General features: G+C 34.7%; 1 protein-coding gene across 1 annotated transcript; it reads left to right on the forward strand.

The window, feature by feature from the left end:
* The first annotated feature begins 14,124 nt into the window (after nucleotides 1–14,124).
* Nucleotides 14,125–26,216, forward strand: LOC115982682 (threonine--tRNA ligase, mitochondrial 1). The gene is made up of 20 exons (XM_031105357.1): nucleotides 14,125–14,403; nucleotides 14,500–14,737; nucleotides 14,826–14,885; nucleotides 16,369–16,458; nucleotides 17,452–17,526; nucleotides 17,651–17,779; nucleotides 17,859–17,948; nucleotides 18,928–19,016; nucleotides 19,092–19,188; nucleotides 19,266–19,352; nucleotides 20,030–20,114; nucleotides 21,252–21,346; nucleotides 21,671–21,703; nucleotides 21,795–21,881; nucleotides 22,950–23,042; nucleotides 23,278–23,370; nucleotides 23,463–23,684; nucleotides 24,755–24,826; nucleotides 25,095–25,166; nucleotides 25,814–26,216. Exons 1-20 carry the CDS (start codon nucleotides 14,165–14,167, stop codon nucleotides 25,907–25,909), a joined length of 2,142 nt encoding a protein of 713 aa, XP_030961217.1. The 5' UTR covers nucleotides 14,125–14,164; the 3' UTR covers nucleotides 25,910–26,216.
* Nucleotides 26,217–26,283: the final 67 nt, after the last annotated feature.

Here is a 26,283-nt window from a genome sequence, read left to right on the forward strand (position 1 = left end):
TGGTTTATACTTTATACGTCCCATAAATAATGAGAAGCAACCTCATTATATATGCTGAATTACTTTTCATAATATACAAAGGAGAGGTATATATATAGATATTCTAATATACATAATCATGATATTTGTACCATATCTCTTATATAATTTATTGATGGAAGATATTTCTCTCATTATTCAACAGTTTCCTGCCACGATATTAGCTAGTTGCCGTAACCAATGCTTTTATGCATGATAAGTAATGCACATTCTTTTGTCTCTTGCCACCAAATACGAAAATGAAACCCCATGTTTGCTAACGAAACGAGAAAGAAATGGACAGTGAGACCTTTGTGGAATGTAAACGGTATAGCAAATAGATCGAATTTAATTAATAAGTACTTCCAAACTCCCTACACTTGGGGATTATATATTACTACCAAATAACAAACACTATTTTATAAAATATAAACCAGTCAGTAATCCGCGCATTAGTGACCAAGAGTCTTATAGTTCAACCGACATCTTTTATTATTTTCAATAAAGACGTTTAGGATTCAAATTTCTTCCTATTTCCTGTTATGACTTTTGAATCATCAGACAAATTTGATAACGAGTGCACATACATATGAAATGAGTGAGGAGAGTTGTGCTCTTTTCTTGTCTAGGTAGCTAGGAAAGAGCACGTTGATGGTGGGAGGCCAGAGTGGTGAGAAGCAAGCAGAGATAGAGTGATATGTGGTGAAATAAGTGTCATGTGGTTCCGTTTTGTTCTTAGCTGGACCCTTGGTGGTGGTGGGAACGGAACGCACATGGTTGCACATGTTCACAAGTTTTTTTTTTTTTTTTTTTTTTTTTTTTTAGTTTTAACCATTACAACACAGTCCCACACCCAACTTGCTGGTTTTGCATTTGTGATGCCCTAACAGCAAAGTTATTATAACAGGTCCCCACGTAGCCCCTACTATATATTATTATTCCCATTCTTGTTGTGATTTCGTACCCTTGTTCTTTGTGAGCATTTGTAGAAATGAAGTACTACCTAATCAGAATTTTGCTAATGGTTACATAATATTGAATAGCTTACTCGACCAACAACCATGCTCCAATAAAGCTCATTAGTTCCAATCTTTCTCTTTTCATCTTCTTTGAGACCATTCACTCGAAAAAGAAAGAGAAATGTGACCTGCTTATTAACATCGTCCATTAATTTTGTCATCATGATTGAATTGAAATTTTAGTCATATTGCAACTAGATCATCTTAACTAGCGGTTAGAGACAATTCAAGATAGTCAAGGGCTCGAGATATGTAGTTTAACTTGTACTTCTTAGTATTTTTAATAGAATCGTTTCGAATTCAAATTCTCTCATATTTCCTATTATAACTATTGAATTATTCAAAAAAAAAAAGGGCAAAAAAAATTGTGGAATATGTACTATTATGGAATTAGTGCTTTAATTCCCCACTTTTTTTACTCAGATGCTCTTATAGCAAGTCTTTTTGTCCATTATTCTTTGGCAATCCACTACTTTTAACTAGTTGGTTGGGGCATGATTGAAAAGTTTTTTTTAGCTATTCGTTATTTTTCTTTTGATCTTGTTGGATGTTGATTGGATTTATAAACGAGATAGTTAGAGAGGGAAGTACTTTCTCACAACGCCGTGATTCTAATCTTAGAGTAATTTTTAGATACTTCCGGAATACAAAGAATAAGGCATCCTCCTCTCACATTCATAGTGGGGTTTACTCATTAAATTTATAGTAGGATCCATCATGAATGTGAGAAGAATGAGCATCATTTCTTCATACTCTGAGAGTATTTAATAATTTTCCCTAATCTTGGAGAAAAACTCTTTTACATAATTTACTGTGTTTTTTTTAAGAGCAAAATTTATTGTGTTTTACTATGACGTTTTTAGTTTACAAAAACATTCTGTGTGAATTAGGGTCTGTTTGGTACGTGTGTTTAAACAACATTTTTCAATTTTTTTAGAAATACGGGTTAGTGAAAAAATGTATGAAAATACATATAATCCTGTTTAAAAACTAAAAACATGTATTTAATACATGTACCAAACGAGCCTTTAATATCACCTTTTAACCTTTACTTTCTTTTGTCACACAGATTATATACCCACTGAATAAAGTGGCATCTTCTAAAGTTCAATCGCTTTCGCTAAAAGGCAAAAACGAAATATGGTCACTATGATAGATAGGGCCGTTGGGGGTGACAGAGTTGTTTGAATCACTGGAGCCATGATTTGGGCTTTCTGGACCTAAGAAAGGAACTCATAATTTACTTTGCTATTCGGTTTACCAATTGTCGCCCATTCAAAGAGTAACAAGCGATCAATGGCTGAAATATTCTTTAACATGTAGGGCCATTTACAGTCCAGCAAGTTCGGGCTCGTTTTGCAAAAACAAGAAGGTTGAATTATGGGCTTAGCACGATGGGAAAATGATTCTTTCTATTTCAAAACGAGCCATTTGGTCTATTTCATAGGCCGATTATATTTTACAAATTTAAAAGAGTAGCATGCCATGTTATTTAAAATTTTAAATGATGTAATAGTTTGTACATGGTTAGATTCAAAAAATCTATTTTGAATCATGAAATGGGTGAAATAAACAGTTTTTGAAATGGTGAGGAACGCGATGACGGTTGTGTTAAACTCATGTGTTAGAGCTTGTTTGAATATTGAAACTAAACATACATTTTTTTTTAATGATAATAAAGATACTTTTATTTTATACACACACATATGCACACATGATTGAATTTCAACCTATGATATTCGTTTCATTATGATTACTTGTTATTACAGATCACGACATCAATCGATTTTCAGTGTAAGCAAAATTTGAATCTTAAATCTCCTATTCAACAACAAGAGATTTTACTAGTTAAGCTAATAAAAACCTACAAAAATACTTTTTTGTTTTGTTTTTTTGTTTTAATGAGACCACAAAGATACTTTTATTACATACATCAGTTACAACTTTCAACATTTATTTGGTTGAAAGAGAGTAGCCTTATCAACATAGTTAAAACCAGTTCTGAACAATGCTAGGGACACATTCATTCTTACACCCAATTTTATACCCTTCTTATATGTCAACTGTTGATTGAATTTTAACATTTTCAAGTGTTGGAGTATGTGTGTTTCAAACTCTTAAACTATGCTTGTGTCCCACATTGGTTAGAGATGAGTTTGCATATATGTTTATAAACCTTTACACCTCTTAAGTGATAACTTGAAAGACAATAGGCTAAGGGTTGAAGTTGGGCTTGTGTTGGACTTAAGCTTGTCTCTCTTGGGCCTCATTCCATTTCCTTATCTTTTGCTTTCAGCCCATCTTAGTTCTGCCCGTTGGGCATTAAATGTGCAGCCCGTTGGCTTGCACAGTGACTATTACATGCAGCCCTTCAGCCCTCACATTAGTTAGTATATAAAACCCTATATTCCTCTCTTCAGCTCTTAAGTTTTTCAGCTATAGCAGCCACCTCTTCCCTCTGTTTTTGCTCTGTTTTCTTGCTCATCTCCACTAAAAATTTCAGCATCAATTTTTAGTTTTAAGGAAAGGCAAATTAAGGTTGTTCCTAGTTCTTCTTGCTTGAGTGTGTGATCAACTTGAAGAAATTACTATAGTCTAATCTTGGGGGGTTGTTTGGCCAATAGAGTCATTCACATCGAGTTCTACTCCGGGTGGCATGAATCAACCTTTAAAAACAACGCATTTGCGTGATTCTATAATTTGTGAGATCTTTCTAACTCTATTTATTTATTTTTGTCATTGCTAATTTTTTAGGATTTGTATTGTTGAATCAAAACTTGTTTATTTAGCCATATTTTCCAACAATTTTAAAGGTTGATTTTTGTGTTTTAAAAATGAAGAAACAAGTTGTTGATTCTTTTAGGTCATTTCGGAAATTACAAACCTTGAGGCTTTTGATGGAAATAATTTTAAACGTTGGAAAGAAAGGGTTTTGCCCATCTTGGAATTTACCGAACTTGACCGGGTTCTTTATGAGCCTAAACCCGAAGAAGATCCTAAAAATATAGCAAAGTGGGAAAAAACAAATAAATTGTGTGTTCATACTATTAAATGTGGTTTATCTAACAAGTTGTTTAATAATTATTGTCATTTTACTTATGCTAAAGATTTATGGGATGAACTTAATGGTTGTTATGGGTTTGACGATGATGGTGCTAAAAAATTTGCTACGGCTAAATTTATGTCTTTTCAAATGGTTGAGAAAAAAAGTGTTTTTAGCCAAGTTGAAGATTTTCAAAAATTAGTATCCGACCTAGCTAAAGAGGGTGATGTTTTACCCGAGAGGTTTGTGGCTCATGGCCTAGTGTTTAAGTTGCCGGACTCTTGGAAAGAGTATAAACACCGGTATAGCCACCATAGAACCTATTCAAATCTTCAACAAACTATCATTGAAATTCAAATTGAAGAAATGAATAGGATGTCGGAAAAAGTTTCTAGAGCTAAGGAATTTACTTCCAAGGCTAATGTTGTAGAGGGAGGAACCTTTAGACCTCCACAACATAATAAGAAACATGATTTCAAGGGAAAAGGAAAATTTTATAATAAAAATGGCCCAAATCCTCAAATCCAAAAGAAAAAGGGTAATTGTTTTATTTGTGGCAAGGTAGGTCATTATGCGGCAACATGTAGGGCGAGGGGCAACTTCAACAACAATAAGAACAACAACAAAGACTCTACATCAAATAAGGCAAATGTGGTGCAAACCAAAGAGATCATTGCGGCGGTGGTGTGTGAGGCACACTTGGTGACAAAAGTGAAGGGGTGGGTAGTTGACTCGGCTTGCACAAGACACATTGGTGCATTCAAAGAAGAGTTTAGCTCTTACACTCCTATGGTGGAAGGCACCGAATGTGTCTATGTTGGAGACAATAGGTCCGTGCTGGTGAGTGGTAAAGGGAAGATACTCTTGAAGCTAACTTCTGGTAAAACTTGTTCACTCAATAATGTCCTTCATGTACCTCACTTTCGACACAATCTCGTTTCGGTACATTTGCTTGGTAAGGCCAGTATTAAAGTTTTATTTGATGGTGGCATAGTTACTTTAACTAAGAATGAAGTCTTTGCTGGTAAGGGCTATGATGATGAAGGTCTCTTTGTACTTAATGTTGATCAAGTTATTAATGAAAAATGTTCATCTTCTTGTGCTTACTTAGTTAATTCCATTGATGTTTGGCATAGTAGACTTGGATATGTTAATTTTGGCTATATAAAGAAAGTGAAAGAATGTGGAATTATTAACTCACTAAGTGAAGCTAATATGGGAAAATGTGAAATTTGTGCCGAAACTAAAATCACCAAGAAACCTTGTAAATCCGTAACAAGAGAAACCGAGCTTCTTGGATTGGTACATAGTGACTTGGGTGATTTAAAACACACTATGACTAGAGGTGGTAAAAGATTTTATATGATCTTTGTTGATGACCACTCCAGATTCACTAAACTTTATTTACTAAGAACCAAAGATGAAGCTTTGGAGATGTTTATAAAGTAAAAAAGTGAAGTTGAGAACCAAAAAAATAAAAGGATTAAAAGACTTAGAACTGATAGAGGTGGTGAATATGAGTTTAATCCTTTTAAGGAATTTTGTGAACAAAATGGCATAATACATGAGGTAACTCTACCTTATTCATCGGAATCTAATGGAATAGCCGAAAGGAAAAATAGAACTCTTAAAGAGATGATGAATGCTATGCTTGTTAGTTCCGGGCTATCTTCCAACATGTGGGGAGAGGCCATTCTTTCGGCTTGCCATATTCAAAATAAGGTACCTTATAAGAAAACCGATAAAACTCCTTATGAATTTTGGGAAGGACGTAAGCCTAACTTGGAATATCTCAAAGTGTGGGGGTGTTTGGCCAAGGTCATGCTACTCGAGCCTAAAAGGAGAAAGCTTGGTTCTAGAACATGTGATTGTGTGTTTATTGGCTATGCTTGTAATAGTTCATGCTATAAATTTCTTGTCATCAGAAGTGATATATTAGAATCATACACTATTATTGAATCCAAAAATGTCATATTCTTTGAGCATGTGTTTCCTTTGAAAAATAAGGAAAAAGAATTGCATGATTCTATTGAAATTTCTAATGACTTTATTGATAATATGCAAGAAATAAGGAGCAAGCGAGTTAGGAAGGAAAAGGATTACGGTAACGATTTCCTTGCCTATGTCGTTGAAAATGAACCTGTAAGTTACTATAATGCAATTAAATCCATAGATGCACCTTTTTGGTTGGAAGCAATTAATAATGAATTAGAATCTATTATGTCTAATCATACTTGGAAATTAGTTGAGCTTCCACCTAAGGTTAAACTTATTGGTTGCAAATGGGTGTTTAAAAGAAAATTAAAATCGGATGGTACAATTGATAAGTTTAAAGCTCGCTTAGTAGCCAAGGGCTATAAGCAAAAACATAATGTGGATTATTTTGATACTTATTCTTCGGTTACTAGAATTGCATCTATTAGAATTTTATTTGCCATTGCTTCTATTTACAAACTTGTAGTACATCAAATGGATGTTAAAACTGCTTTTTTAAATGGTGATTTAGAAGAAGAGATTTATATGGAGCAACCCGAGGGTTATGTAGTTCTTGGACAAGAACATAAAGTTTGTAAGTTAGTTAAATCTTTATATGGTTTAAAACAAGCACCTAAACAATGGCATGAAAAATTTGATAATGTTATGCTTACACATGGGTATGTGATCAATGGTGTCGATAAATGCATATATAGCAAGTTTATTAATAATGAAGGTGTTATTAAATGTTTATATGTTGATGACTTGCTTATATTTGGAGCTAGCCTTGATGTTGTGCATGATGCTAAACACTTTCTTACCTCTAATTTTGATATGAAAGATTTGGGTGAGGCAAATATAATCTTGGGCATCAAGATTCTTAGGGATAATGATTGCATTACACTATCACAATCTCACTATGTAGAGAAAATTCTTAAAAAGTTTGAACACTTTGATATGTCATCTATATCTACTCCTTTTGACTCAAAGGTGCACTTGTTTAAAAATCGTGGCGATAGTGTTTCACAAGATAAATATGCACAAATCATTGGTAGTTTGATATTTTTGACAAACTGTACTCGTCCTGATATTGCATATGCTGTTGGTAAATTGAGTAGATATACTCATAATCCTAGTATTGAACATTGGGATGCAATATCTAGATTGTTGAGATATTTAAAGGGTACTTTTGATTATGGTTTGTCATATTGTGGTTATCTTGCTATATTAGAAGGATATTATGATGCTAATTAGATCTCTGATACAGATGAGGTAAAGCCCACTAGTGGATATGTGTTCACACTAGCTGGAGGGGCTGTCTCTTGGAAATCATCCAAGTAGACTTGCATAGCGAGATCCACCATGGAATCAGAGTTAGTAGCCTTAGAAAAGGCTGGGTCCGAAGCTGAGTGGCTTAGGAGTTTGTTAATTGATATACCATTGTATACTAACTTTATTGTCTCTATTTGCATGCATTGTGATTGCCAGGCTGCCATAGCAGTGCTAAGAACAAAATTTATAATGGGAAAAGTTGACATATCCGATGGAGGCACAGTATTGTGAGGCAACTCATTGATAATGGTGTAATGTCCTTGGACTTTGTGAGGTCAGAAAGGAATTTGGCCGATCCTTTGACCAAGCCACTAGCAAGAAGGTTGGTGAGTGAGATATTGAGGGGGATAGGACTGATACCCAAATTGTGACACTATGGCCAATACCCAATCTCTATGATGGGTGATTCCACGCAAGGGGTTAAATGGGTAGAGGTCATCTGTGGTCCATATGGGCACTGTCAGTTATTATGTATTTCGCTATCTCATTGAGGAGATTAGTGATGAGTCCATCCTTATGGTGTGAGACAGTGCTAAGTTGCAAATTGTTGGAGGTTGAGCTCTAGCTCTTAATGGATCCATAGTCCCTACCTGTTGGGATGGGGTATACTGCACACACTCTTGATGGATGCCACCTATGTGGGAGTGGAAGTTGTGCTGCTTCCGATGAGACTTGGGTAGGTTTCTAGAGCTCTCATGAAACCTAATGGCGCATGGCCTGTATAAGGCGCCAACTTGCTTATGGAACAATCTTGGTAAAGAAAGGTATGTGGGTGGTAAGTTTGGTTATCTAATAGCTTGGTTAAAAGAGCCTAACTCTACCATTGTCTAGTGGTTCCTACTTATTTACCCTAAGTATGGTTAAAACCTTAGGGTTCCATATTGATGCATGCCTTCTTGAGTTTATTGTCTTTCCTAGTTTAATGTTTGTAACATGTGGGGGATTGTTGGAGTATGTGTGTTTCAAACTCTTAAACTATACTTGTGTCCCACATTGGTTAGAGATGAGTTTGCATATATGTTTATAAATCTTTGCACCTCTTAAGTGATAGCTTGAAAGACAATAGGCTAAGGGTTGAAGTTGGGCTTGGGTTAGACTTAAGCTTGTCTCTCTTGGGCCTTATTCCATTTCCTTGTCTTTTGCTTTCAGCCCATCTTAGTTCTGCCCGTTGGGCATTAAATGAGCAGCCTATTGAGGCATTAAATGTGCAGCCCATTGGCTTGCACAGTGACTATTACATGCAGCCCGTTGGCTTGCACAGTGACTGTTACATGCAGCCTTTCAGCCCTCACATTAGTTAGTATATAAAACCCTATATTCCCCTATTTAGCTCTTAAGTTTTTCAGCTACAGCAGCCACCTCTTCCCTCTGTTTTTGCTCTGTTTTCTTGCTCATTTCCACTAAAAATTTCAGCATCAATTTTTAGTTTTAAGGAAAGACAAATTAAGGTTGTTCCTAGTTCTTCTTACTTGAGTGTGTGATTAACTTGAAGAAATTACTATAATCTAATCTTGGGGGGTTGTTTGGCCAAGAGAGCCATTCACACCGAGTTCTACTTCGGGTGGCACGAATCAACATTTAAAGACAACGCATTTGCGTGATTCTATAGTTTGTGAGATCTTTCTAACTTTATCTATTTATTTTTGTCATTGCTAATTTTTTAGGGTTTGTATTGTTGAATCAAAACTTGTTTATTTAGCCATATTTTCCAACATCAAGTACATGTAGTAGACCTATGTGAAAGTGTTGAAATCCAACTAGGAATTAACACATAAATAGAATGTAAATTTGAGTGTAGAGAGGGTGTCCCTAACATTACTCTCACAAATGGCATGTCATTCCACTAAGCAATCCAAAATTCACACACCCCTATAGGTTTATATCATTCCACCTCCACCCTCTCCCTATCATCATTCATCAGAATTAGCACTACAAGGTGACCCAAAATGTGGAAACAGACGAAATCACTATAAAAATGTCGCAAATCCCCACAAGAAGACACAATTTCCCACCATTAAAACCACGGTCAAAATGTTGCAAATTGATTCATGAACTTAAACCCCCACTATGTAGTGTTTATTTATTTATTTTTTTTTGTGTTTGTGTTGACTTGTTGTAGCTTTTGGTTTTGAGAATTCCATACCAAATACTCATATCCAGCCCACAAATAGGGTTTAGAAATGACGGGTAATTTTTGTCAAACAATTCCTACCCAAAAAAAAAAAAAAAAAAAAAAACTCTATTTGGCTAAACAATAGATGATGTTACCATTTTAGTCTAATTGCTAGCCTTTTTAGTGACTGTTTAACAGGAAAAAAAAATTGTTAGTTTATCTGTTTGATTTAATAGTTGTAGGGGCCTTACTAATGAAGGAAAAACTAGAGTCGATAACACACCTATTTCAAATTTTTTTTGCTGGAATAGTTTGGTTTGGAATTAGGCATGATATGAGGTGGGATGAACACCAAGCTAATTCAAGCAAAGAATGAAAATTTTGTTTTAGAGCCCTATGTATGTTCTAAATGTCCTGGCATCACTTGAAAAAAAATATATATTTAGAACCCTCTGTGTTTTATTCAACAAAATTATCATTAAAACATCGCGTTATTAAGCAATCCGCACAAATTTATACTTCACCACAATTATAAACACCAAATCTTGAAATAAATAAATATAAAAAGTAATAAAGCACAAGACAATACATAGGATTTGGTATTGAAGTGGAAAACTTAAGAAAAACCTCTTTAATGGAAAACCACCCTAGAGACCAGTCCTGTGGAAAGTTCATTGAGGAAGAACAATTATAATAATCTAGTAATAAGACTCTTGTACAACTAGACTAGACCCTTTATCGTAACCTCTTCAAACACCTTGCTTGCTTTCTTATCAAAGCAGTCGTAGAATCTCTAAAATCTTCATTCAGCAAATTTCCTCTTCGTGCACACATTGTTTGCACGAACTAGAACCTTTGGCACTCCAAAAAAATATCCTTAAAGATTTTGCTGCAGTGAACCTCGCTAGATAAAAAGATATAAGTAGTTTTCAAAGAAAGGTATAAGGCGCTATGTGTTATCAAGAACATACACTTTTCTTTTTATTTTTGCTTTGGGCACAAGGATCAATTTTCTTTATTTATGCTAAGGTAGAAAGGAACAAATTAAAGTTAGATATGTTTAGATTTAGTGTAGCCTCTTTATTCACTCTAAAATTCTTGCAACAAGTGGTTTGTACAAGTTTATATAGCAGGGTTAAAACCTGATAAAAGCCATTTTTTTTTAGTAAAATTTTGAATGATGAACTTGACATTTTTGCTTGAGTGAAAAATGAGCAAACTTTCTGCCCAATCTAGCATTATTGACTTTAATGATTTGCTCAAGCTCGTTTGATTTTGTGTGAGTGAAATATGTTTTTTGCTTGAGCTAACCTCCTAGAGATTGCATAGTTGTTTCAACTTAAAACAATCATACTTTTCTTATTTCAAATCTAAATTAGGTAAAATTTGTGTCCATTTTTAAGATTCAAGTATCGATTTTCCAAAGGAACAAGTTTCACTGATAAATTTATTATGATGCAAAAGATATGGAGTAGACAAAAAATCATGAAATATATATATATAATGAAATACTAATCTTGAGTAGTTCAAAACTTTGTCCTTCTTGAGCATCTTTAAACCCAAGCTCATCCTCAATACAATATTATTGAGAACCAAATTTTGACATGATTTGACACTACGATTTACCTAACAAAGAGCTAGAATATGTTCTTAAGATCATCAATGAGGCTAGTGGGCAAAAAGAAAAGGAAGAATTCACTTTACTAGCAATAGTTCATAGTTTCATGCAGATGCGGTACGGAATTGGGATTTTGATTGATAAGTATAGAGACTCGATCATATTTACAAGTATCCCTCTCTCTTATTATAAAAGTAAAAGAGTCCAATAATGTGAAACACATTATGAAAATTGATAAGTTATATAAATAGTAAAATAGATATATATGAACAAACACACAAGGGTCTTATATGAAAAAAAATACACCATGCATGTGTGGGATCTATCTCCATGTGAAAGGGAGAAAACATGCATTTGATGCATGGTATACCTCCTCCATATGACCTGTATTGTTTAGTTATGTTATTTGGCTTTGTGATTTGGAGGGGAAAAAAAAAAAACCCCACTATTGTTTGTTGGGTCCAAGTCCAACATCAAGATTTCTCCAAGTCAAAAAGTCAGAACACATTCCATTAGACCTATGCTTAATGCCCACGCCACATAATTTCCTGGAATCCAAGCTAATAACAACTAAAAAAAACTAAATTTAGGTTAAGTTGGTAAACGTGTACAATATTCAATATTGTATTAAGTTATCTACAATTAAAGTCTATTTTTTATCTACTATTAACAATATGTCATGTTAGCAAAGATGAGTGTTACTTTTACAATAATTTTACAATACTTTAACAACAAATTCTATGTGATATGACCTAGAATCTTGTAACTGAATTGATATCTCCACATATACAAAGTGGTTCAGGGTCTAGGGGTAAAAGGTTTGAGGTGTGGGGTTAGTAATTACATATTGTAATTGTTCTTAAAAAAAAAAAAAAAAAACCTAGGTGGTACTAAATCCACAACTAAATTTAATTTTTGGCCCATTAGTAACCGTCAACAATAATTGACACTTAAGATTTGTTATGAAATTCTATGTGGTACTAAATTCACAACTAAAATTATTTTTTTGTCTATCAGTAATGGCCAATAACAATCGGCCACTTAAAATTTGTTGTGAAATCCTAGGTGGTACCAAATACACAACTAAAATTACTATTTTACCCATCAGTAACTATCAATAACAACAAATTAATTAAAATTTGTTATGAAAATATTGTGAAAATAATATTTATATATCATTTCTTAGTCAACAAATGTCAATTTTTTTGTCTTGAATATTAAATTTGATCTTAATTTAAATAAAAGTAAAAGATAAATGTTATATTCACAAAATTTTCACAATAAATTCTGAATAACAGGTGTGAGAGTGCTTTTTTCTTTAGCACACAGGCCCAAGGATCCTGGGCCAAATAGTTGTGTTTTTGGTGGACTGGGCTTGGTTCACCGCAGCTAAATGGGGGCTGATTACGAACCAAGTTGTGCGCAAGTCACATAAATCTCCTCAAGGCAAAAATGCGATTCCTCCTTAGGCGTACTGTCGTGGGATCACGGGACGTACTGTCGTGGGATCCCGGGGCGTATGAGGCCTGTAAGAACCCAGAATCTCTGGTTCTCTACACTATACAATCTTTATACATATATGTAAGTGAATTTCATGAGAATGATTCAGCCACGAGGATCCTGGTCCCAATTCTCACAGACTTATGCTTTTGCACAAGACTTGTGGGATTTGGAACTCAAGTCCGAGTGGCTTTGCTTGGGCAGGGACTCAGCTTTACAAGCAAGAATATATATGTATTGAGCAGCAAGAAGCAGTAAAGAAATATGCAAAGTAATTGTTAGAAATTCTCAAATCAATATGAGATATTTCATTATTTTTCTTGATTGTGGATTACAAATGTGCTCACTAAGACGTGATACAAGGTTCAAATAAGCTCAAAAATTACAGACTTTGATGGCTATTCAAGCCTTTAAGACTTGCAAAGTTTGAATCCTTTTGAATCCAAGTATGTGCTATAGTGGCTGTTTCTGGGATACCGGGAGACATTCCTATGTTTTTCTTAAATTTTACAGAGTTCTAATGACTCTGTTTTTATATTCTTTCTACTGAAAATCCTCCCCCTTCAACATGGGTTTTCTCTTCCTTTTATAGCGTGCTTTATAGGGCTCTGAGGTACTAGTGATTTCTCTCTTTTGCCCCTCAGAGCTCGTGCTGTGTCATTTTCTTATGGGCTGGTCTCTTCCCTTTTTTCTCATGGTTTTCATCTTTCATTGCTGTTTCTCTAAAAGTCATTTGCTGACTTTCCATTCCGGGACGTCCTCAGCAATTAGCCTTCAATCTCTCTTCTTTCAAGTTTTCTCATTTTTCAGAATTGGCTGTCGGTGTTATTTCCTTTTTGTCGTTATTCCCAAATAGTTGGAATCTTTTACTGCTGGGTTGAAAGTTCTCTTCCAGTTGCTTCTTCGTATGATTTTCTCATTTTTGGTTCCTTGTGATACAGCTCATTTGTTCATGAATGTTTGCTTTATACTTTCTGATTCTTTGCTGCACCAGTGGGTACTTGAGAAGGACATCTCTGTTCTTCATTTCTTGTATTTCGTGGTACCTTTCTTGAGTTGTCTCAATTCTACAGTAGCTGTCCTGCATTACCTGAGGATCCCGGGCCTTTGAGGATCTCGGGCCTCTGGCAGCCTCTGGGTATCCCGGCCCAGTTCTTTCACTGAATTTTGCTGGACTTTTTGATGACCTTTTTGCTGGAAATCTGAATATAAATTGGGCCTTAATGTTGATTCTTCTTGCTACTTGAATTGGGCCTTCTTTACTTTTTCATGGAATGGGCATTCTTGTGAAATTTTGGCCTTCAACAACAGGTTGTTACGAGTTATTATTGGTGGATAAATAAATAATTTTAGGTTTAGGTTTAAATTAAAATTAATAAAAACTTAATGCCTATGATTTAACATGAAAATATTGTGAAAATATAATTATAAATTATATATTTTTTTTGGGTAATAAAATATTAAGACGAATTTACCGTAAAGCCCATAGAACACTAAAACCTCCAATCTCCAAACAACGCAAAGACAAAACCCAAAAACCTCCCCATATGCTATGCGGCTCTAAACTCAGGGCTGCACTTTCCTCTCATCTCCGCCGCCACTCCTCAGCTTTCTCTCTTCCTCTCCGCCGTTTCTCTTCCACGGTCACCGCCACCATGGCCTCCAATAATCACCCCAAAGACGAATCCTACCTGAACCAAGTCATCCCCAAGCGCATCCAGCTCTTCCAATCCATCCATGCCAAACTCCTCACCGAACGCCTCTCTCTCTCCTCCGATCCCATCAAGTACATCTCTCCAAAAAAACCCTAACCCTAACCATAGAATTTTTCACACTCACTCAATTCTGATTTGAAATTTTCTTGTTTTTTTTTTTTTTGAAGGATTACGTTGCCGGATGGGACTGTGAAGGAAGGGAAGAAGTGGGTGACATCGCCATTGGACGTTGCGAGAGAGATTTCGAAGAGTTTGGCTGCCAACGCTTTGATTTCTGAGGTCAATGGGGTTCTCTGGGACATGTCTAGGCCTTTGGAGTCTGATTGTGAGCTCAAGCTCTTCACTTTTGAATCCGACGAAGGCCGTGACACTTTCTGGCACTCCAGCGCTCACATTCTCGGCCAGGTATGACCTCTGCATTGTCGATTTTTCGCATTTGGGTTTTTTTTTTCTGAAGAGAAAGTTTGAATCTTTGGCTTAATTTTGGATGCAGTCGCTTGAGCAAGAGTATGGGTGCAAGTTGTGTATTGGACCCTGTACTACAAGGGGAGAGGTAAATTTTTGCTATGATTTTTGTGAATCAAAATGTTGTTTTGGAAAGTTTTGGTTATTGTTTTTTTGTAGATGCGGGGAAAAGTGTTGTGGTTTTTTGGTGTTTTAGTTTGAATTGAGTGAATTACTTATACCATGATTGAGGATTTTATTTTTGAGCAATAATATGTGTATGTTTGATAATGTTTAGCTAATGGTTGTTGTGTTTAGTATGCTAATCACCATTATTAATTTTAAGTTTCCTTGGAACCCTCTTGTATTTGGATATTTGCACTTTGCACGGTGATCAAGATTTGATCATCTTTGTTCTCCAGTTCAGCCCGTGATGGGTCAGATTTACAAGTCTCAGCTGGTGGCTTGTTATTGTGGTGATAGTCATGTTTGATATAATTCCACTTTTCTCTTATGAATTTTTGACTTAATTGTAGTTATTTGGTCATCATGGGCAATAGCAACCAAGCCTTAGCTCCCAAATTTTTTAAGTCGGCATGGAACCTTTTTTTTTTGCATAGGTAATAAGACTTTTATTGAAAAAATTGAACATTATGTTCACAAAGGTGAACACTCTGAACAAGAAACAAACACAACAAATTCAAGAACTAAAGCTAACAGATTGTAAGAATTCAGAAATTGAAATACAATGCATAAAACCCCAAATATGAGCCCGTTGAAACAAAGAGAAGAGATTTTCAGAGGTCTAAGGGTCTCTCATAGACATAGTCTTCAAAGGTGCGGGTTTATGTTCTTGCCAAACTAATCACATTAAACATGCTTGGACCATATTCCATCTGGTTGACAGGTGCCTTCCAAACCAGTTTCTCCCAGCAAAGAGAAGAGAGCTAACCATCTTCGGCATTACCAACTGAATCCTGAACACCTCAAAAACTTTAATAGATAGATTAATTAGTGTTAGTCACACGTATTCCTTCCTGCCAATCTATTCTATCTGAAGTTAGACTTCAATTAATTTCTTAATTGAAATGTCATTTTTTACTACGCTTAGACCATTCTCGATGACATAGAATAAAATCCTTCATTGTTTGATTGGCTTGACTAGACTAGAGTCTCCTATTTGATAGGTATTGGTAGACATTCAGATTGACATGACTACAGGAAAATACTTAAGTATTTGCAATCAAAATATGGCTAACAGAGGTTAATGATTCCTATGTCTATAATGATGTTTTATTAGCATTCTTTTTGTTATTATCATTTAAAAAAAAATAGAAACATATGACTTTAGATGGCTACATGTGACAACTGAATAAGAGTTACAGCATGAGGTACTTGTTGAGCGACAAACATGTAATAACTGTTTCTGTACATTTAAAAAAAAAAACCGTTTGAAGGTATTTTACTGCTCATTTTTGTTTTTATAATCATGTGGAATTGTATATGTTTTGTATATCTTGTTTCTTTGTGTAACTATGTTACAAGTAGTTGCAATTTAAGTTTTCTTATGAATTAGTGCAATGCTATGACAGGGTTTCTATTATGATGCATTTTACGGTGATTTGGGCTTGAATGATGATCACTTCAAGAAAATTGAATCAGGGGCAATGAAGGCTGTTACGGTATTTTTGATTCTTTTGTCCAAAATATGATGTATACTTCATTTATATACTTTTTATTTTTGCGTCTGTTAACATTTATGGAACTGTTGCTCCTGCTCTTGATGAACAGAAATACATTTTTCTATTTTATTCTTGATATATCTACAATATAAGTGAAGAAATTTGTTAAAGGTAAATGGCTAAAAATTATCTTATAGTCGAGAGGGAGGCAAAGGATTGACCTTGACTAAGCTTGAGTCCCTCGACTCCAAAACTGTTGGATGCTGCACATGCACAGCGCACACCTTTTAGTCCTATGTTGGAAATGCTTTTGATGCTGATTACTATTATAAATGTAATTTAAATAATGGTGGTGGCATGGTTTTTCATGCCTCCCATTGCTTTTTCACCTGATTCAAGGAGTGTGATGGACATAATAGCTAAATTTAGCATACAATGAAATTTCCCAAAGTTGCAATGGGTTGGGTTACTTAAGCATGGACCGAACCTGATGATCTAATCACAGAAACCTTTTAAAGAAGTAGTGGTGCAAAATATTAGAAATTATGAGGTGAAGGCCAACCATCTTAGAAAAAAGTGGTGTTTTGGATACCAAAATCAAAGCCAAAATTTTTTCTGGTAAGCTTTGGGAATAACCATATCTCCCGAACAATTTAAGACTAAATTGAAATACTAGTCAAAAGATGTTATATTACCAATGCTAATTATTAGAAAAGCAAATTACATTAGAATGCTGAATAGCTTAAAAAAAAATCAGGTTTGGTTTTGTTTATGAAATGTCGAAATTAAATGTAAATCAGTCAACTGCACTCCAGGTGGGTTGCCTCTTGGCATGGTCATACTTGTGCCATCTTTGATGAACTGATGAACAGTGGGACCGTCACTGCTCACCAGTCTTGTCACACACATGCTAGTACCTCTCTCTCTCTCTCTCCTCATTAAGAAGGATGCATATTGATGACAGTAAATCATATGGGCCTTTTAATGTTTCAGGAGAAACAGCCTTTTGAGCGCATTGAAGTATCAAGGGATGAGGCACTTGAAATGTTTTCTGACAATAATTTTAAGGCAAGTGAATCTGTCAATTTTTTCACCATAAACACGCATATTATGATTAGCTAGTTTTCCTATTTGCATTTCATGATTATACAATTCTCACATGGATTGTTTTTTCTTCCATTGATTTAATCAGATTGAAATCATCAAAGATTTGCCTGCAGACAAGACAATAACGGTATATAGATGTGGTCCCTTGGTTGATTTGTGTCGTGGACCACATATACCAAACACATCCTTTGTCAAAGCATTGGCTTGCTTGAAGGTGATATGATTCATTATGTGTTAGTGCTATGCTTGTAGATATATGCATGCAATATTTTTCTAATATACTGGAATTCCAGGCTTCATCAGCTTATTGGAGGGGGAATAAAGACCGCGAGAGTTTACAGAGGGTCTATGGAATTTCTTATCCTGATCAAAAACGCCTGAAGGTGGATTCTTTTAAGGCCTCTTCGTAAATGTGGTTTTTTTTTTCCCCATTTGCCTATGATATAAGCTGCTTTGTCTAGGCTGCTGAGTATATAGTTGTCTTTACATTTTCTTTAATTTGAGATTGTATGATATATTTGATTGGGTTAAATATCTAAGACATTCTTGTTTCAATTTGAAGGTATTCTAGTAGTGATGTTCAAATTTTGGTTGGCCAACATTTTGTATCCATTGATATTGTCACTTTAGTGTTGAGGCTTTTTGTACACCATTTTGTGTTATAATATTACTATTAAAATTGGTGGGCCCCAAATTTTATCCAAAAAAGCAGATGCACCTTTGCATGTGCCAAGGATTAAAAGTTCCTTTTAGATACCACTGCATTAGTTCATCACATCTTTTACATTGTACTCATGTTTGAAACTTCAATATGATTAGAGACATGATTGATTAGGTAGGAATGTCTTTGTTAAACCATCTTGGATATATGAATAAGTGAGTGTCTTACTGAAACCAACAAAGATTTGCAATTTTGCATTCGTGGGAAATTTGAAGAAACCATTTGTGGAAAACGAACAGAAAATGAAATTCGATTAATCTGAGTGGTTAGCTATATTGTCAGTAATTTATGGGGTATATTATTGACCTATGGACTGAGACCTGATGAAACTAAACAAAATGCAATGGCATCAGGCGATGCACCTCATTTTGCATAGAATGTGTGAGAGAATAGTGCATTAAATGTGGAAAATTCCATCTTTCATTAAAAAAACAACTATTCCATGTCTAAATTTATTGTACTTTCCTACACTGTGTTACTTATTAAAAAAAAAAAAAAAAAATCTAAACTGTCATGGTCAATAACTATAGCTGTGGTAGAGGAATTAATATATAGAGGGAAGTCCTGTATCAAGATGGTGGAAGTGGTGTTTATCTATATCAATATGCAACTTTTTTACTGAACATTAATCTTTTTTGCAGGAATACTTGCATAATCTGGAAGAAGCAAAGAAATATGACCATAGATTGTTGGGTACAAAGCAAGACCTTTTCTTTTGTCACCCACTCAGGTACAGTACAGATTGATATTCTTGGTTTGGTTGTTGTGATCATGATTGCTCATGATAGTCTTTTGTGAATTGCAGCCCAGGAAGTTGGTTCTTCCTTCCACATGGGACACGAATATACAACAAATTGGTGGACTTTATAAAAAGTCAATATAGGGAGAGAGGTTACCAAGAGGTTGGTTCATATTGAAGGATTATTTTCATGATATTTGACAATTATAAATGCGTATGTGATTCACTTGATTTTGGCAGGTTGTGTCACCAAATATGTACAATATGCAACTTTGGGAAACATCTGGTCATGCTGCAAATTACAAGGAGAATATGTTTTTAATTGAGGTTTGTTTGTTTGTTTGTTGTTTGACAAAAACAATCTTCATCTCTCTCCTTATTAGGGATTATCAGGAATAGGGAAGCAAAGACTAGCGGGGCAAAAAGAAAAAAAAAAGATTAATAAGGAAGGAATTCTGTAATTTGCATGTGTTTTTTCAAATGGGTTTAGTGAAAAGAAATTTTGCTCCCCCCCCCAACCACCCCCTTTCCCTTTTCCCCACAACACACACACTATCTGCCCAGTAGTCTGGGCACCTACACTTGTCTTGTTGATTAACAATATGATGACCAAATCTTGTCTCAACTATGTATCATTTTGGAAAGTGGGTATATGTGATAGCCAATGAGCTCTAGCTTAAATGACACCTCCTCCCCTTATAAGAGCAAGGTGGAGGGTGAGATCGTGGTTCATGACCCACCACGTGTATTGTACCGCACAAGAAATGTGGGAATGTGATGACATGGAAGAAAGAAGAATGTTGAATGATCTTAAAGTGATTAGGAAAATAGAATATAATGTATTTATTTGAGTATGCAAGTTGCTGTTTTGTAAGAAAGGGGGATTATATTTACAAATTTCTTGTAACTTTTAAAATTATTAAATATTGATTGCTAGAGAAAAAATATTATAGTTAACCATATCCCATGCTCTTTGATATGATGATATTGTGTTTCTTTTACAGATAGAAAAACAAGAGTTTGGACTGAAACCAATGAATTGCCCTGGGCACTGTTTAATGTTTCAACATAGAGTTCGTTCATATAGAGGTAAATTCATTTGCACCGATATCAATATCTACTGTAGCATCTTGTGTTTTTCCTCTTGTGGACGCTTCATCTATGAGCAAAGTTACCATCTGTTTCCGGATTTTGTTGAGCTTTGAGATTAAGTTTCTAGTTGCGGATTGATTGAAACAGTCTTCGTTAATGAGATATAAGTTGGTCGTTTACAACTACATAACTAAGTGAACATGGCTGCTGACCACTATAATTTTTAAATGCAATTCAATTTAGTCATGTGGGTGTTCTTTGTATGCATGATGAGTTGAGTTGTAAAAGGCTAATATTATAACCATCTTGCCTAAAGGTGAGCCTTGAAGCTTTTAGAACTATGAATCAATTATCCTTCTGTTTTCCAATTTTAATAAATTACAATTACTTTTATAAAAAATTCTATTATCCTTCTGTTTAATGTCATGTTACTATGTAAATGGGAAGTTATTTTTACATATATAAAAATGTGAAATGGGAAAGTCGTACTTTATTGGTTGGTTGAATATGATTGGCCTTATGAGGATTGGTTGGTAAAAATTGGCCTGTACCATAATTGTGGAATCATATGATTAAACTCAGTAAAAATGATGATATTTGTAGTTCATGCCTTTTCTGTTATAGCTGCTCCCATACATCCTCTTGGTACAGTTTCATATGACAGTAACTGTAAGGATACATATTAAAGAAACATAGACACTTATGAATATGTATATACAAGGCAGAAGTAATACAATTTAGTCAATGTATATTATATTATTGTTTTTTATATATATAGTAAATTACTGATTGTCCCAAATTCTTTAGCTGTTAGGATATGGTGAATATAATTATTTAACCATTATTCTAACGCTTCCCTTCATGTGTAGGCCCATGCTCCCCCTTAATAAGTGGGGTGCAACATGTGTGTTTTAACTTTTTAATGGGAGGTAGTGAGATAGGTTTTGAACTTAGGACCACTTGCTCTAATACCACGATAAATTTAGGACGTTATGAATTTTATCATTTAACCATTATTCTAACAATTACCTTAAAAGTTTGTGATCTATTTTTTTTTCTCTTTTTAAGCCCATCCAACTGTTGGTTACCTTTATCTTGCTTCTTTGGATATTCATGATCCTGATTGTTTTGCAGAACTTCCTCTTCGGCTTGCTGATTTTGGGGTTCTTCACCGAAATGAGGCCAGTGGTGCGCTCACTGGATTGACTCGTGTCAGGAGATTTCAGCAGGTACTTAATGTGGTTGTTTATCAACATTGTATTCTTGGATGATAAATATACTAGCCTGGTCCACTCTATATGATTTGGGCATTTCTGTGCTTTTTTTACCAAAATTTTTTTTCTGACACTTTTTTGTTAATTTAGGGTTTTCGTTCTAATCATGAACCCTTTTATATATGGGCTTGAAGTGCCCTAGTCCAAGAATTTATCTTTTATTGGACAGTCATCCTAGTGGAACATTTTATATTAGTAATTTGTATCCTTAATCATCATTTGAGGAGACTGGTAAAATCTGCTGTAATGTAACAAATTTTTCTTCAATTATTGGTACAGGATGATGCTCATATCTTCTGCCGGGAATCCCAGGTGATTTGAAATTTTAATTGACTTGTGAGAGGGCTGTCAAATCTCTTTTTTCTGCCAATACCTCTTATTTTTGACGTTTTCCATTTTACAGATAAAAGATGAAGTGCGGGGTGTCCTAGAATTCATCAAATATGTGTATGGTATATTTGGGTTCACATTTGACTTGAAGCTATCCACAGTATGTTATTTGCTCCTTATTCATGCTTCTAGTATAGAACTTGTTTTTTTATTTTATTTTTTTATTTTTTAACTTGAGTTTAATATGCTGCAATGATTTCCCCTTGATTATTGGTTTGTTCTCTTATCAGTATTGACTTTGTGTAATATCCTTTCTGAAGTTCACAAGACATTTAAGTAAATGTTTCTGTGGCCTTCAAAAACCAACTAGGAGTTTCTCGTTAATGAATCTTTTCTCAATAATGATTGGCTGGTGGATACAATGTTCTTTGATTGAATTTGAATAGTTTATAATTTCAACAATGGTTTACTACCTGTAAGAAAAAGATCTCTATTATCACAAATCTTTTTATAAAGTAGCTAGTCAAGAATTATTGTTCAAAATATAAGCACAGTATTGCTTGCTGGGATATAGCAAATTTCTTCAAAATATGAATGAAACTTTAAATTTCGAAGGGTTTTCTTTTGAGGAGGAACTTTATACATGTACCACCTTTCAATGAATTTGTAATGAACTAGATGCAGATTGTGCATCAAAGGTTTCTTGTTTCTCAATGAAGCAGCACCACTAATATGAAAATCTTTTCTTGTCTGTCTAGCCATAATTTGAATTTTTTGTTGGACGCCTCTTTTTTATTTGCTTTTCTGTAAGTTTCTATGCCTGCAGTTCTTTTACTTGATGATTAGAAGTCCTTGATTTTTAACCCAAAGGTTGGGATATGCACAGTTCATCGGGTGTGGATATATGGCTATGTGATGCTTTATCTGTTAGGTGCGAGATATGGTGGCAGTTTATTTTGTTGCATGTACTCTTTCTCCTTTGAAACTCTCTTCCTCTGGGTCTGTGTGGATGTGTATAGTGCAGATGACTTTATTTGTTTGGTGTGGATATATGGCTATGTGATGCTTTATCTGTGAGGTGCAAGATATGGTGGCAGTTTATTTTTGTTGCATGTACTCTTTCTCCTTTGAAAGTCTCTTCCTCTGGGTTTGTGTGTAGATGTGTATAGTGGAGGTGACTTTATTTATACTATGATTGACAATATCTCTATTGGTATCAATCCTGTAGAGGCCTGAGAAATACTTAGGAGACTTGGCTACATGGGAGAAAGCTGAGACTGCTCTTGGAGAAGCATTGGATGAGTTTGGGAAGCCATGGCAGGTATTTTTCTACTTACACTATAAATGCACCTAAGCATCTAGCTGTTCTTTTTTGGTGTTTTCAAATATAACATGACTAATTTTCATTCACAAAAACCGTACTATAGAACATCTGATCTGTTACAGATTTGACGTTGGTTATTATCTCTTGATCTTTGTTTTAAGCATACCCTTCATATCCCCCTTTTCTGTTCACTTTAACTCTGAATGCTAATGCTGTGAGTCATGTTGTGCAGAAAAATGAAGGAGATGGTGCATTTTATGGTCCAAAGATAGATATTAGTGTATCTGATGCATTGAATAGGAAATTCCAGTGTGCAACATTACAGGTTTATGGTGTTCACTTTTATTTGTATTTCTTTCCTGCAGCTATGTTATAATGCAGAATTATCACTAAATAGATGAATGTCTATGTTTGCAGCTTGACTTCCAGCTTCCTGCTCGTTTTGAATTGTATTACTCTGCAGAGGATGAAGCCAAGAGGGAGACACCTGTTATGATACACAGAGCCATTCTAGGGTCTGTTGAGCGTATGTTTGCTATATTGTTGGAGCACTACAAAGGAAAATGGCCTTTCTGGCTTAGTCCACGCCAAGCAATTGTTTGCCCTGTGTCAGAGAAATCTCAGCCATATGCACTAAAGGTAGTTTTTCTGTATTCTTTTCAGTAGTAATTATTTTTTTGGATATTTTGTGTAGTGGTTCAATACCCATGCGAACAAGCTGGGTTGTGCTTAGTGGTGATGAGCTCAGACCAAGTTATTACTACATCTGTCCCTATTGTCAGTCCTTGTTAGAAAACCCCCTTTTTTTTAATTTTTTTTATGGAACATCATATAATACGTTGTCTTTTAGTTAAAAAAGTTCAAGTTTCCAAAAGCACCCTCATTAATTTAAATTCTAGTGGAAGAATGGTCTTGACTTTTTTTGAATAAAGTAAACGTTAAGTTAGGAAATCACTTATTGTCTTTTCAAAGAGGACTACATTTTGGAACATCCCAAAATGGAATAGGGGTTCAATAATTTGCGATGGAGGTAGAATTTAGACTGCTATTTTGCACCTTTTAATGGTCCAATCTCATATCAAACTTGAGTTGCTGGAAATCTTATGGTAGAAGGTCCAGTTGAGTTAAGTAGTATGTTGCTTTAGTTTTGTTCATGTGCCCTACAAATAAGCAGTAAGTTGCTGGATTATGGTTGAGATCAGACGCAAAAACTGTGAATGGCTGAGATTTAAAGTTGAAAAAAGCAACTTTAAATCTCAGCCATTATAAAAAAAAGTGAAAAAAAGTAAAAATTTAAAGTTAAAAATGAGAATGGTAAAAAAAATTGTGAGGGGGATGGAGCTAATTGCACCGCGATCCAAACCCGCTGGATCATATGGACGTTAAATAATATTGATCTCTGGGCTATTTTGTTTTCCATGTTTGTCAGAGATCTTGAAATGACAGTCTGGGTTAGTTTGTTATGGATTTCCTCAGTTTTTTGGCAGTAGGTTTAATTATTTGTCGGTCTATTATAGTGTGTCCACATAACTAAGGGTAATGGCTTTCAGAAAAAAACTTGCTACTTGGTTATATTAAGTAGCTGTGTTATATTTAATATTTAGAGTTGTAAATTGTTCACTTGCTTGAGTGGGAGATGCACTCATGAGTAAAATATTTGAGGCTCTCTTTTGTTTTTATCTATAATTTCTTTTGTTGTGTTTCTGCAGGTGCAAGATGAGATATTTAAAGCTGGTTATCATGTTGATGTTGATACAACTGATAGAAAGATCCAGAAAAAGGTGCAACTAATCTCCTGTCTTGCTTTGTTTTATTTATTTATTTGGATTCCTATATCCAACAACTGTTTTGCCTGTAAATGGTGTTTGCTTAAAATTTTTACTAGCTTCATTTTCCCTTCTTAGCTTCCCTATTATGGTTTTGAGTGGGGCCTGCCTTTAAAAAAAAAACCGCCTATTTTATTTTACTTGTTTGCTTCTCTACAATGAGGGTAAAAGTAAGAGAATGCTATTCATTATTTCATTTACTGATAGTTTTGGTTTCCTGCAGGTACGAGAAGCTCAGTTAGCGCAGTACAACTATATATTGGTTGTTGGTGAGGATGAAGCCAACAATGGAAAGGTTCCTACCTATACACTTATCTTGTTATTTTTTGTAATTTACCCTATTGATAGTTGTGATTTGAAAAGATTTTGCTATGAAAATCAGTCTCTGTAACATGTTGGTGCATGCATATGCTTGGGCTTTTTATATGAATTTTGTGTTAATTCTGGACCAATAAAAGAAGAAAATCAGAAGAAAGTTGTGGGGATTCTATTATGTAAGCTCTTGGTAAATGACCTGTAATTTGAACTAGAGCAGTCTTATGGAATTTCTAATAAAAAAATTATACTTGCTAAAAAGTGTCAAATCACAAGATTAGAAATATGCAAATCTGATAAATTATCCATTGCCCATTTTCCTGTGAAACTATGATACAAATACAATTCAATTGTATTTTGATTCCCATGATTTGCTGTAAACATGATTAGGTCATGAGGCTTTAAATTTTTCAGGGTTTACCAATTTGTAATATAACTAAATTTGACTTTTTTTTTTTTTGGGGGGGGCGGGGGTGGTGGGCGGGGGTGCAGTTTGCCATTGTATATCAAGAAATGGCTTATAGTTTACCACACTGAGCACACCCACTGTGTGTTTGCTAGATGGTTTAATATCATTAGTCATGCTGGGTTTCAGGTAGCATATTAATCATTGTATCGTTTTTCCAGGTGAGCGTACGAGTGAGAGACAAGGCAGATCACTCGGCAATGAGCATTGAAAACCTACTGAAACACTTCGTGGAAGAAGTTGAAGCTTTCCATTAAGTTTTTGTTTATCATACTATTATTAACAGTTACATTTATCCTCATTCTTATTGGTACCATGCCCCTGTACTATTATTTATATTTTGTTGCTTAGTATAGATTGTTCCTTTGGGCTTTAGTCTCTCCATTAAACCAAAGGAAAAAAAGAAGGAAAAAGAAAAGAGAAGCAAAGGGTATGTAAATCATTTTTGCTGTCTTGCTTCCAGTTTATGCATGTGGCTGCGGCAATGTTTTAAATCTTTTCTTGTGATATTCAGTTTTTCTATTGTAATGGAATATTTTAATAGCAGTTTAATTTTGTTTGTAATTGTATATATAACGAAAACACAACAATCCCTTCGTTATATACATTTCATATAATCTCTTTTCAAAAT

This window comes from Quercus lobata, chromosome 3 (assembly GCF_001633185.2).
Source record: "Quercus lobata isolate SW786 chromosome 3, ValleyOak3.0 Primary Assembly, whole genome shotgun sequence".
Classification (NCBI taxonomy): domain Eukaryota; kingdom Viridiplantae; phylum Streptophyta; class Magnoliopsida; order Fagales; family Fagaceae; genus Quercus; species Quercus lobata.